The 14,427-nt window shown below is 36.4% G+C and overlaps 2 protein-coding genes across 4 annotated transcripts in view; both read right to left on the reverse strand.

The window, feature by feature from the left end:
• LOC132122260 (inactive ubiquitin carboxyl-terminal hydrolase 54-like) overlaps positions 1 to 6,236 on the reverse strand; it is a 149,221-nt gene extending 142,985 nt beyond the window's left edge. For both annotated transcript variants that reach the window (XM_059532312.1, XM_059532304.1), the window contains exon 1: positions 6,128 to 6,236. The gene's annotated coding sequence lies outside the window, so the exon portion shown is untranslated. The remainder of the gene's footprint in view (positions 1 to 6,127) is intronic.
• An 863-nt stretch (positions 6,237 to 7,099) lies between these two features.
• LOC132121778 (myozenin-1-like) lies at positions 7,100 to 13,025 on the reverse strand. Of its 2 annotated transcripts, none has more exons than XM_059531530.1 (6): positions 12,803 to 13,025; positions 11,440 to 11,536; positions 8,489 to 8,658; positions 8,059 to 8,143; positions 7,808 to 7,985; positions 7,100 to 7,721 (listed from the first exon to the last, which is right to left on the reverse strand). In XM_059531530.1, exons 2-6 carry the CDS (start codon positions 11,525 to 11,527, stop codon positions 7,493 to 7,495), a joined length of 750 nt encoding a protein of 249 aa, XP_059387513.1. In that variant the 5' UTR covers positions 11,528 to 11,536; positions 12,803 to 13,025; the 3' UTR covers positions 7,100 to 7,492. The 2 variants fall into 2 exon arrangements, with proteins under 2 accessions (XP_059387513.1, XP_059387512.1); XM_059531529.1 differs by having other exon boundaries at positions 12,853 to 13,022.
• Between the last annotated feature and the right edge of the window lie 1,402 nt (positions 13,026 to 14,427).

The raw sequence follows: 14,427 nt of genomic DNA on the forward strand, positions 1-14,427 counted from the left end.
AAATCGCAAAATTGAGTAGAGAAATCGCGATAGGCTTTTTTTGTCCATATCGCACAGCCCTACTGGTAACATTCCTAACAATCCCTTAATCAGGTTTTAATTCAGTTAAAGGGATAGCTCACCAAAAAATGAAAGTTCTGTAATTAATTGCTCATGCGTCGTGACACTCTCGTGAATGATCTTGGACTGACTCAGAAAAAAAGAAATCATTGATTCATTATTTCTGTTTTCTTTGTGCACAAAAAATATAGCTTCATAAAATTAAAGATTTCACGTGGACTATTTTAACAATGTCCTTACTAAGTTTCTGGGCCTTGACCATGGTAATTCCTTTGCTGTCTATGGAGGGTCAGAAAGCTCTTGGATTAAAAAAATATCTTAATTTGTGTTCAAAAGATGAACGAAGGTCTCACGGGTTTAGAACGACATGAGGGTGAGTAATTAAAGGAGTCATACCCTCGTATTACCTTGGATACCTACTGCTGTATTATAGTCTTTCAGGCCCTTCTAAAAAAGAAAAGTGGAAAAAAAATAAACACAGAGCTCCTCAGACCCTTATTTCTGTAGGCATTATTGTCTCGCGAGATCTGATGCGATATTTTGGCTGTCGTGGACGGTCATTATAATAATGCAAATGAGGGGCATGTTGATTGGTTGCAGGAAGGGGGGGGGTTGACAACACAGGTAACGCTTTAGCATATCATTACAAACTGACATCATGGCGCAAGTTGTGAATGAACGCGACCGGCTTCCCGGCCAGTGTATAAGTATGAGGCGCCGTTTAGGGCTTAAATCAAACTTCATTCACGCACACATATGAAACACGCTTGCATATATACTAAGTGGTCACACATACATGTATATGAACTCACGCACATAACGTTACTCATATGAGACACGAGCACAGCACACACACACAAATATAAGACGAGCACAGCACACACACACAAACTAGACGGCGCCTCATATATAAGCGCTAGGCAACAAATAAACAATAACCGAATTCATGATGATCTCAGTCATTTGTTTTTTTGCAAAGTACGTTAGCAGCCATTCCCCATACCTCGAAGCTAATACTCCTGCCAGTTTTGTGCCTGAACGCGTTCATTGAACGATAGTTCATGAACTCGTTCATATTTTGGGCGAACATGAACTGAACGTACCGCATTACTGCCTGATGAACGTTACTGTGAAGTCGTTCATTCTGGTGTCTGTGAACGCCACGCTCTCTCAGTTTAACTTCGTTCAGTAGGATGCCAGATTTCTATAAAGCCTTCCAGGCGAAAACCCACCTAAAACCCACCGTAAACCGGCCTTAATATGTAGCGGAAAAAACACCCAATCTGGCAACGCCAGACTCTATTGTTCAAGCTCGTTCATCAAAATGAACAAATCTTTTTTCGAGTCATTTCGTTCACTTAAGGGGCTTTAAATGTTACTATTAACTGGCAAATTCCCCGAACACATCAACCTACGCAATCACAATCAAGATCATATTCGGAATTAAGAAATCATTATAATGCAGTCAAAAGTCCGTTTTTGCAGTCAGTTTACAGGGAACATAAATAATTACTTCACCACGAGTCTTTCGTTTATTTGTCTAGTGACAGACGCAATAGCAGCATACAATAGCGCATTAGCAGTTAGATGCTGTTTGTTACACACAGTAGAGCAATAAAAACACAGTCTTACCGTTTCAATTGCAGGCAATTTTGTTGGAATGGTGCTTTTCCCGAGCTTCGATGCCAACTTCGCCTGATATTGCCCCAAATTTGTGAAGGATTTCGGCGTACAATGCTTAGCACAAACACGTAACAATAAACCAGTGGAAGGGTTGAAGGAACCGCGTCATTAAAAATGAATTTAATCCACTGGTCTCTGATAGCTAGGTCCTTTCTTGGTAGAGAAAACACATTTACATGTTGATTCTGGCAGTCAACCACAGAGCAACTCACGTGTGCACTAGTTCCAGCGTCTTTCTCGACTGAATATGAGGGGGAGAGGGGAAGGGCGAGCTTCCTGCTGCGGTGTCCACATATGGTATATCCTGCCCCGTCTTGACGTCAAGACGGGGAAGAAATCAAAATCTCGTATTTGAGTGCGCGTGCACGTGGGCTATTTTACAAACCCTGAGGTAAACAAACGCTTCACTTTAAATATCGGCTTCCCAGCCAGTGTATAATCGTTAGGCAATCATAACATACATTGATTCTCGTGGAAAAGTGCAAATTGTGGGTCATGACTCCTTTAATGACAATCTCCATTTTGGTGTGAACTATCCCTTTTAGGTCTTCCCATAGCACTTTGAAGTTGTAGAATCCAGATACTCAGACAATCAAAAGAAAAAACCCTTATATACTGTATGTAAAAATAAGTAATTCTGTTAATAATTACTTAAATTAAAATATGTAATCAACCACCTTGGCTGTGTCATCAGCTACAACAAAAAACATCCTGCCTATGAAATAATTGACAGTACCCAGCACTACTTTGTATTGACATCCCAATATTTCCTGCAACAATGTGTCATTAGTAGACAAGTGTAGACAGAATGCAAGGTGTCAAGGACAAGCAGAGGAAAAATAAAACAGAAAGATAGAGCACTCAAGACACTGTCTCACTTTCACTATCTCATCTCCAGCTCTGTCTAGATTTAGTGCTGTTTTTCTCGCTTTGACGCAGAGTTTATGCCACATGAAAAAAAGGTATAAGAATGGCATGCATGTAAATTGTGTTTTGTTACAAGTTGCCTGGAGAAATTCAGATGACGCATCTCCTGAAATTAATTATCTCCACTGCTGCCTCATCTAGCCTCAAAACATCCAATTATTATATCAGGGGTTGATAACCCTCTTGAAATTAAGTTCCATTTTTAATTTTTCTTGTTAATCAATTTGTCAACACAAACAAAAAGCAAAAAAAATCTGACTAAACTTCAAAGGTGCATTAACAAGTAGCATTGCACAACTGTTACTATATTTACTTGTGTAATAATTTACATCATATTTCTATTATTATAAAATTATTTGTTTTATTGTTAAACATAAATAAATGTTTTTTTTCTAATTCTCTAATTCTTATATATATGAATTTGTAATATATATTGAAATTGTAATTGTGATTATTAATTACGATTATGACAATTTACATTGAATGATGTTTATACCATTGTTTGATGCAACTACATGCAGCATTTTTATAGGAAAATAAGCTGAAAACACAAACTGAAACATTTTTAGTGCTTTTCTATAGTATTTAGCTTCAAATGTCAAATATATATCGGATTGGTTTCTTCTTTAAATTATAAAAAAGTAAAAATATGAATGGTATTATAATGTTATAATAAAAGTAAAATGAAAATAATGGGAAAAACCCTTAAGATAACACGTAGAAAGAAAAAAAAACGCATCTTAAGCAAGCAGAATAACATAAGTGGACTTTAAACTATTAATTGCCCCTTTGAACAAATACGTAATTGTGGCATCCATAATTGTAATCGCGATTAGAAATTTGATTAATTGTGCAGCCCTAATATATATATATATATATATATATATATATAGATAGATTTTTTTATGAAAGACGAGGCAGTGTGTTAACTTTATTTTTTAATATGCAAAAACTTCAGACAAGAATTTTAAATTCCATGTGCAATTACCTTAAAGGGTACATAACATACACAGTTTCATCTAATCTCATGTTAATTTTGAGTACCTATAGAGTAGTACTGCATCCTTCATATATCCAAAAAGACTTTAGTTTTATCATATTTCTAAAAGAAAAATACAGCTTTCCGATTCTCTCCAGAAAAAGCAGAGCTCCTGGAGGCGTGCCGTGGGCAATCGTCACTATCTTCTACGTCCTTAAATCCATGATCATAAAAACCAGCCGAAACTTGTACCAACCCGGAAGTACGATTTTCAGCACAAAAATTCTCAGTCATTACTCTAAATTATTTTTTTAAACTTTGGCCATGTTTAGCATGAGAATATATCTCTTTAACACTGTGAACAACTCTAAATACATGAAACACCATTGTATCCCGCCCCCCCCCTTTTAAGAACATAAGACAGCATTTCTATAGCAATATCTAACAACTGATGATTTGCTGAAGTACTATAAGATTCATTTTAGGGCATCACAGTTTGATGAACGTGCTGCACTGTTCTACTGGTCTCTTTTGTACAGAAGCAGCATAAAATCATGTACAATCGTGACATGAGAGCAATCTAAAAGCGGCTCTATGGCCAACCTGCACACTTCTCCCCATTAACAACCAAACCAAACACCGCCCAGCATTTCCATTCAGCCCCAGAGAAAAATATAATCGCACAAGCTGATAAAAATCCAATCTTTTCCAAACTCCACCCCCAGCTGCATAAGCTCAGAGTGACATTCTCGGACACGAGGTTTAAAACAGCTTTACAACCACGTTGTGTAAGAACAACCTGAGCCGCATGATGAAATCAGTCAGAAAGGTTACACCACCACAGAAAGCCCCTCATTTCATTTTCCCAGGCTTTTACCAACATGCCACACACGCACTTCTCTCTGTGGAGTGCGGAGCGTCTGTTGACTGATGACCCCCATGAGGGCCACTTATGTAGTGCATAAAAAGCACAGTGGCCCCCTAATGGGCCTGAGCAGCTCTTCTCAGCAACAGCCGTCATTGACAAAATTATACACGTTTAAAATGGGTAACTGTCAATCAAATAGAAATGAAAGTAACTGGATTTGAAATGATTATCATTCAGCATTGATTGAGTTTAACCATTTTAAAATAATAAAAATGTGAAATCAGACTGATCTCACAGCTCATACTGTATGATGCATGCAAAACCAACCAATGTGCTTCACATATTTAATCACAAAAAACAACAATTAACTTTTACAGCATTTTTTGTAAACCCTCGACCCTGCACTGAACCCAAAATTTCTCTGATAATAGGCATGTTATAATGAGAAGGGATTTAGAAGTTACACGAAATTATCATTTACAAAATAACATTCACTGGAATTTCATAATCTCACAAGATTTATACAGTTAAGCCAGGGTAGCATTAAAATAAAAAAAAGCACAAATCGAATGTTGCAACTAACTGAAAACCTGGTGCATTTGTTCTTGCACACCATTTGTATTGGAACTTGCTGGACAACACCGGTGTCTCAAAACTCACAGGCATGGGCAGCAATTTTGTAGCAATTCATAGCTGTGTTCTGAGTCAGCTAAACTGGTGCTCTTGAATACTGCATATGCATATGCATATGTGATGCCCAGAAATGCTGTCTAATAGGTCCACTGCACTTATGAAATGAATTTAAAGGGATAGTTCACTCAAAAATGAAAATTCTTTCATTATTTACTCATGTTATTCCAAACCAGTTTGACTTTTATTCTTCTGTGGAAACAATAGAAGATGTCACCATTCACTCTCATTGGATCTTTTTCCATACAGACTGTCATTCTGCCGAACGTCTCCCTTTGTGTTGCACAGAAGAAAGAAAGTCACAGGAGTCTGAAGCAACATGAGGTTTCATGAATCACTGATGACAGAATATTCAATTTTAGATTAACTGTCTTTTTAATCACTTAAATGCAACCACAAAACCTAATCAATATTTACCATGTGCTGTCCACTTCAAAACTGCAGAATATAATTTGAGATCTATCAACACATATGATCATAATCTATTGACAAAATAAAAGCTTAAAATAGAAATAAAAAGCTCAAATTTGAACTTTAACATCATGCAACAATTACTTAACATGCATTAAAAGGTACAGAACTGTCACATGAAGTATAGCATGTGCACCGCCCATCTGAAATAATGATTCTGCAGCATTACCACGCCAAGTGCAACGTTATTTATAAATATGCCTCAAAATGGACATTATGTTCTGGATTGTCCCAGTTCCGAGCATCCTTGACTTAAGACAGTGAGACGCATCCGCACGCGCTTATGTGAAGCATTTTCCCCATCACATTACACATCTGGAATGCAAGCTTGCTGGAATTCATCAAGTTACACTTATACAGAATAGATGTTTACATGTTCAGATTTGCACATATATGCTATACCACTCTTGCAGAGCACCGATAATTAAGTTTAAAGAGTACTCACTCACCTTACTGTTCGCACGCAGATGCAGACAGTCTCGCGCCCTGTCCGAGCTCAACTCAACCCGGGAGAAATCTTGACCGCGAATTCCCAAATTTCCACCAGCGCCATCCAGCGCCGCAGCAAATATATGAAGATCTCGCGATAACTAGGTTCTCTACATATACAGTTCTCGCGATAACGGGTTTCCCTTCAGCTTGAGGACCGATTTGCTACCATCTGTTGGAGCTTGTTGGTACTGTACGTCAGAATGCCATTACGTAACCGGTTTTGGTTTTGTGTAGAGAGGCGTGAATTCTGAATAAAGCTTCTTAGCGTGTTCGCAGTCTAACATTGTGTAATAATCACACAAACAGCAAACAAAAGAGTAGCTGATGATCTATAACTGGCACGTTCCACGAACTGAGTAGATGTAGGTCTTAAAACCTTAAAAACAGTACATTTTGTACATTTTCAGCAAAGTATCAGTCGAAGGACATGCTTATTAACTTTGAAAGAAAAAAAGATATTTGTCCACCTCTGGACAAGTTAAACATACAATAAAGTTAAAGATATATCTTCTGTTTTATTACTAAATACAATTATTGTTATAATTCCAAACAATTGCTGCACATTTAGCCTAAACTAAGCTATCACTAATTTATTATTATATTATTTAAAAAGTTAAATACAGTAGAAAATGAGAAAGAAAAACCCAAATGATAGCACAATCAAACGTCATAATTTTTATTATTATTATTATTATTATTAAATTAGGCTTACTTTTCATGCTTTGGTGATTTTAGCTAAAAGCTATTTCATATAAATAAATATATTTTTGTATTTGTTTGTTTTTTGAGTAAAGTAACATCATTTGAACTCTATTTGTGGAAAAATCCAATTCTTAAGAATGTAAGGACCAGCTGCTGAACAAAGATGAAAAATGTTATTAGTAGACTACACAGACAGATTGCTTCCTTATATAAGAAACCAGACCATATTCTGTTTAGGGATAAATGTTTATTTTAGTGCTTGATAATTTTTTGCCTATTATTTAGATGTGTATGTGTGTATATTTCTATCATAAATACCAGTGCAGTCAATTAGGCATATAATGTGTCTGGTAACATATGAACTAGCTAATCACAACATGCAGTGATGGGTTTCCAAAGAAAACAGCACACAAAACAATGGGAGAAAGGGCAAAGATGATTCTATTCTCTTGCAAATATGAATAAGTCATAGTTTTGGGGGGTGAGTGCATAAGGTCCCTGTTTGCTGGTCTGTGTATGTGCTTACGCATGTGTACCTGGCCTTCATGTTAGAATATTTATGTTGTTTTTTGTGTATATTTATACATGTCTGTGTTGTTTATATATGATGGGCAGGTTTCTTAGAGGTCATCAGTCTCTCCATCAAAGGGGATGTTTTCCATCTCCATGTGGATGTGGCTGTGCTCCTCATTGCATGTCCAGCCGATGGGAGTGCGGTTGAAAGAAGGCCGACAGCAAATGTTATACTGCAACACAGACACTGGCTGCGGCTCCTCATCCTTGATCTCTGGTTGCTCAAAGGTGACAAGACGAGATGCCTTCTCAAATCCTCCAAAGGGTAGAGCAGTTCTTTTGGATATAACGAACAAGAAGATGTAATATATATATAGTTTTTTTTTTGTCTCATAAATTTAATACAATTATATTAGTACTACCTGTTGAAACTCTTGTACTTGGGAAGCTCCTTGTGAACTTGGGGCCCTGGCATTTTCAACTTCATGGTTTCTTTAAGTTCCTCATCATCTTTCATAGCACGTTCCCATGGTGATACATATGTTCTTACATACTCACGCTGTCTCTTTTCCTTCTCTGCCTCATCATTTACTTCCTCTGCTATAGAAGAACAGAAAAAACTCTTTCCATGCTGTAATAAATATTGCATAAACTCATCTAAGGTGAGATTTACCTTGAGGTGGCTCTGGATTGGGAGAGGGTTCAGGTGGAGCAGTCATTTCACATCCCAGAGAAGGAGCCAGAATCTGAAGGTTTAGCTACAAAGGCATGAGAAACAAAAAGAGGATCATTCTAATATGCTGTAAACTGTTTGTTTAACCTTGTTTAAACTTGTATGTAGTTAGTAGAGTATTTAAAGAAAATGTGAAATTCTCTTTCTTCTCAACAATTCTCTCAAAAATTTCTCACAACTCAAATCACTACTTCTTTTAGTTATATAAAATGCAGCCATGCAATAAAGTATTATGGTGTTCATTATTCCAAAACAAATCCTTTCAGCTTTTGAGAAGACCCTTTGGCTATGTGTTGGATCCAACTGAATCCCACTATAAACCTCTATTTCCTGTCAAAGCTTTTGCTTTTCTCATGCCTCTTTTGCTGACCAGGTTCTCATCACTGACGATGAATTTCTCCACCCTCTCCTGTCTCATCTTGAACATTTTGGAGCCTTTGTTCTTCATGAGGGACAGCTCCTCCAACATCACTTCTTTAGGGGCTTTGATTTTGGTCCCCAAGTCCAGTTCAGCAGCTTCAGCATCCTCATCTTGCTGGTCTGGTCAAGATAAGTGTTTTTGGGAAGGAAAAAGGAATATTCAATCAGAATTAACACAATTCCATTTCAAAGTCATTCAAATGACTTTGACATATAGATAGAATGGGCAGCACTAAACATTTCCTAGACTCTAAAAGCAGTTTTAGTTTTTTTTAGGGGTCTTATCTATTATATATAGAAGCCCTGTACTCTTTCAGTTTAATTATATTCCTTCTCAACTTTAATATCAGCTATTAAACCTGGAGTCAAGCCACATCTGACACCAAAGAGAAGGATGCTGTGCTGAGCACTGCTTGCATTACCTTGTTAATCAGATCCTTGGCCCAGCTTCAGCAGTATGTGTGTGAGAGTGTGTGTTTGTGGGTGAGCTTTGGGAATTGCGAAAAATAAAGAACAAAGCAGTATGCACATTCAGAGACTTTGAATCTTTTTTATAAGTTATACAGAGCAAATTGAGGGCCATGGTTAAGCTTTTAACAGCTGTGCAAATATTCGGACAAACAGCAGTGTTGTTTTCAAATAAATAGTTCAATAATCAAAAACTTAATATTGACAAGTGACACATTATTGTTAGTTACTTAAACCTCCATCTGGAGTCAAAGAAAAATCAACTTGTGTGTCTCAGAGCAACACAATAATCAATGAATGAGTCTTGTAAAACAATATGGTTTAATGAATGATTCAGTCACATAGTGAACAAGTAATTACTTTGTGACCATTATATATAAAAGTATATTCTATGTAGTATAAATAGTATGGAATAAGGTGTGGGTGATATACTGGTAGATACAATTTACCAGTAGAAATATATTAACTGGTAAAGATTTTTTACTACGCTTTTGAAAAAAAACAGCATATGCTGGTTAGGTATGTTTTGAAGAATGGCTGCTGGTTTGAGCTGGTTTAAACTGGTTCTTAGCTGGTGGTGTGCTGGTTTAAGCTGGTCCTTAGCAGGTCATGTGCTGGTCCTAAGCTGATCCTAAGCAACTAGTTCCTGGATCTTAGGACAAGCACTTGACCAGCTTGAACCAGCTCATGACCAGCTAAGGACCAGCTTTAACCAGCTCAAACCAGCAGCCATGCTTCAAAACATACCTAACCAGCTTATGCTTATCCTCATCAGGATATCATCTCTATCAGTTACACACTCACGTGTACATGAAAACTTATCGTTTGCACACATTTTTAAACAATGCAATTTAAAAATGTGACTTTAAGCCACTGAAATGTAATCAGCAGTGAAATAGATCTTATTTTGCTATATGTGCACACTGTCTGAGAGACAGAGTTTCTGAGCACTGTCATGAGTTATTTTACCTCTCTATATGCTTTGAATAGTTAAAAACACAAACTTGTATGTGTCAGAATGCCCATCTTTGCAAGTATCCTCGTAAACACAGTAATTTAGGTCTTAAGTGAAAGCAAACAGCTGCGAATGAAAACACGTGTGTAACAGCATATTGGATCTGGCAGCTCTTAAAGTGACAGCAGTCTAATATTCCTGCTTTGTGTCATTCATCTTAATCAAACAACAAAAGAGAATATTCAGATGTTTCTAAAACCTTTTTTTACCTATATAGTAGATATGTAGGGATATACGGACACAAGTGTGTTTTAAATCTGTTCAATGAATGATTCAATGACTCATTCATGAAACTTGTCACCACCTACTGGTGCATCGATGTAACCCTCAGAAAGAGTATACAGTAGTACTAAAAGAATAGTATGTCTAGTCTAGAATACACAAACATGGATGAGTGGAGTGATACAAACATTAAAAATCACATTTGAAGACTGGAATTAAGTGTTTGTATGAACACATTATGAAAAACACTGTATATTTGTCCCAATATGTGTATGCGTGACAATCTGCTGAGACAGACTGAAGTGAAATTATTGGAAGTTAAGTGGCTTGAAATCTCTGCTGAACAGCTCTTCATATTGGCAATAATTTTGCTGTTAATTTATCTGGCTCTGAATCACAAACCGCAAGAATGTTGTTCTGTAAACAAACTGCCCATTATGAGTACACTGCCAAGCAGATGAAGTGGGAGAAACTAGTTCACTAAACATGCCTTCACACAAAGACAAATGAATACACGGCACCTAATAACTGAGCTGCTCATTAGAAGAGAGCTGTGAAGACACAGGGTTTTACAATGTCTTTGAGATTTTGCTCTCCTTAGCAGAATAATTGGCCAACAGACTAACCGCTCATTACACTGGTCTTCATATGACCGAGGTATCAAAGCTGCAATGTGTAATTGCATTGCAACAGCTCCTCAAACTGTGGTAATTGATAGCCCATGACTCCGAGTCCGACACAAACAAGAACATTATAACATGCTGGTCTACTTCAAATGTGAAATTTCTCTGAATCTAATGACAGTGCATTAAAAAACAATTCAAACTGTGACTATTCTTAGAAGCTGAGACCCAGACACTCATTAAAGTCGGTTGCAATATGTGTTTATGCAGAGTGTGTATATTCTTTCTTTCTGTGCCTCTGCTTCAACATACAGTACCAATCAATTAAATGTTCCTCAGTGGGGGATTTACACTTCCGAGAAAGTTATCGAAAGCCTGGAGGTTGTTTGGCATTTCTGGCTCTTTATGTTGACATCGGACACTAGTGAGGGCTTTGGTAATTACGTTTGACATTTACAACACTCATCTGGTCATCACAGAATATCACAAGTGAGCGTTCTTCCAGTTTTATGTCCCTGGTGCGTGGATTTTCACTACAAATGTGTATGTGTAACACAAAGAGACACCACTGACCATGTTGTGAGATGTTTGAGAAGTCTGTGATGATTCTTGAAGGCTTCTTCCTCTTGTTGGTTGGAGCAGGTGTTCCAGAGACAGGCATTGCTGCAATCTGAGGGAGGAAATTAAATCTGAAATAAACCGGTTGGGGAAGATGGGGGAAAATGGCAGGTGCATTTACTGACAAATTGTAATATAGGTGTGAGTTTTACATGATCATACATTACCCAAAATAATATTAAAGAAAATCAGAATGATAAAATAAAAGGGTAACACTAGCCAAGAATATATGAAAAGCATCTGATATCATTTTTAATCATTTATATTTAATAAAAATGTAATAAAATTATGAACACTATTTCTCAATGAATTCAAATGATTACATTATGATCAAATGATACATTAAATTATTAAAAAAGACCAGCCAACAGCGTGCCACAAGGGGTCTTCCACACCAATTCTTATTTTACCCCAGGAGTCTCACTTTACCCTTTTTGCATTAAAATCGAAAAAAATAAATAAGAAGAAAGAAAGAAAGAAAGAAAGAAAGAAGGAAAGAAAGAAAGAAAGAAAGCTCTCCTATGTTTAAGTTTTATATAAATATTAGATTTTTTATTTTGTGTTATTTTATGTTTAGTCTATTTTTGATATCTAAATTTTTAAGATTAAGTAAAACTAGGAAGACATAAACAACAACAGTTGTTAATTAATTGTATTTTTTCTAGTATGACATTCTATTCCTGATGAATGTTTTTGCCTGAATATTTAAAGTGTCCAATTAATTCTGATAATATTAACAACATATAATGTATTCTTAAATTACAGTCAATTTGTAAAACTTTAAATTCCAATACAGACACCAGTCTCTTGTTGCAAAGAGGGGTATTTTTGTTTTAGCACACTAAATAAATCCACCGTGTTCAACTGGTCAGCAAATTCCTCAAATGTCCTGCTGAAGCGTTGCAATGGTAAGCCTTAAGTAGTTTGAACAGCATATTAAACAGATTTCTGAGGAGCTGTGAGAAAACATTTCTGCATTTGAACTTCCAAAAATAAAAGTAAATAAATAAATAATAATAATTCCATAAGGACCTCACATTTAACAATGACATACATACATTTACATAGGAAAAAGTGAAAGTTATGTATGTGTGTTTCTGTATAATTAGATTAGCATTTTTATATGTTTATGTGAAGAAGATCCAGCACTATATCAGTGTTTATAAGATCTGTGTGATTTATGATATGCAGCTAGCTGCGGCTCTATCCAAGAACAACATATATTTTTATAGTTTGCAAACAATAAATCATTTCGACATACTCTAACCCCTCAGTACCAGCCTGCCCAAATTAAGAGCTCATTATAATATTTTATCACCTGAGTTTCTCCTTGTGCAATCAGCCAAACAGCACAATGATCCCTCTTACCTGTGACCAAAGAATCAATGTTTCAGAAAACAAATCAAATCACGGTTCCCAGGAGAACTGTTGAGGTTATTCCTGTTACTTAGGGTTGGCTAGGATTCCACCAACTACTGCTCTCTTCTACATCCCAGGAAGAGTGAAATCCTAGCAGAGTTTGGGACAGGAGGTCTTTGGGGAGCGGGGAGGGGGTGTAGTTCAGTGTACAGACAGCACAGGGACAGACCGAGCTGATGGTGAGGAGATACTTTTCTTGCAGATATTTTTGGTCTAAATATAGAGCATCGAAGAGCAAGATGTTTCCAGAGAGGACTTGTAAAAAGATGTATTAAGTCCCTTTTCTTATTTCAGTCACTTATTTTTTGAGATTGTGTATTGGCATTTTTTTTACTAAATATTGAATTCAGTTCATAAACATGAACTAAACTATTCTTAAACATTGCACTTTCAACTTATTTTGAAAAACTTTTTTGCAGTTAACATTGAAGCTTATTTAAATTTGTGTGAATAATGTTCTAGTTATGAATGCAATATTTTATTAACATTGCAGCCACTCATTGGTGACCCTGGAGCACAAGAATATTTGTAGCAATAGCCAACAATATATTGTATGGGTCAAAATTGTCGATTTTACTTTTATGCCAAAAATCATTAGGATATTAAGTGAAACTCATGTTCCATGAAGATATTTTGTAAATTTTACACTATATGAAAATTTGATTTTTGATTAGTAATGTGAACTGCAGAGGACTTCATTTAACTTTAAAGGCGATTTTTATTTTGTTATTTTTTGCACCCTTTGCATTTTAAATAGTCGTATCTCAGCCAAATATTGACCTACATTAATTGAAAGCTTATTTATTCAGCTTTCAGATGATGTATGAATCTCAATTTTAAAAAAAAATAACCTTATGACTGCTTCTGTGGTCCAGGGTCACATATAATGTTTACTTTGTCAATAGCTTTAGTGTAGTATTGTTTACACTTTTTGTTTTTGATTTGGAATAATGGTTAAAATCATACCCTTTTATTCTGTATTCATAATGGTATTGTGTCCGGGTTCCCACTTTGAGAAGCACACTCAGGTAATGATGTATTTGACAGACATCCAGAATGAAGACATATTGCACCTGAAGATGAGTCGAGGTTATTTACAGTTTGCACTTTACAAATGTAGAGTCTGGACAGTAAACTCTAATTTGGCACACAGAGAGAGGCTTTCACACTCATTTCCGTGTCATACTGAAAATAAGACAGTGTACCTCTTTTAAAGAAGCGCATGTCAACAGAACTTTCTTGGTACAACATATCACAAATCACTGTGTCAGGAAATGCATCTCTGAGAGGAGCACCTGCAGTACTGGTAATCACCAGCAGGGCGTCTGAAGGGTGAAAGAATGAGGCTCACGACGGAAACACAGACTTGTAGCTAAAGTTAGCACCTGATATGTGACATGATCGTGGGGTACGCGCTATAGACCAGAGGGTCAGAAGGCAGTTCACCTTATGAGCGCAGGTAAGATTACAATGCCAAAGCTAATCTGTGTAAAGTTGTTCACAACAATACTGCCTCTAAGAACC

Source organism: Carassius carassius, chromosome 40 (assembly GCF_963082965.1).
Source record: "Carassius carassius chromosome 40, fCarCar2.1, whole genome shotgun sequence".
NCBI classification, from domain to species: domain Eukaryota; kingdom Metazoa; phylum Chordata; class Actinopteri; order Cypriniformes; family Cyprinidae; genus Carassius; species Carassius carassius.

Excerpts from the sequence above, each read along its gene's own strand:
- LOC132121778 (XM_059531530.1), bottom strand. The coding sequence starts at position 11,527 with ATGCCTGTCTCTGGAACACCTGCTCCAACCAACAAGAGGAAGAAGCCT. Across the intron at positions 7,986-8,058 it reads CAATCCAGAGCCACCTCAAG|CAGAGGAAGTAAATGATGAG; the intron begins GTAAATCTCACC and ends GTTCTTCTATAG. Across the intron at positions 7,722-7,807 it reads AAGTACAAGAGTTTCAACAG|AACTGCTCTACCCTTTGGAG; the intron begins GTAGTACTAATA and ends TATATCCAAAAG.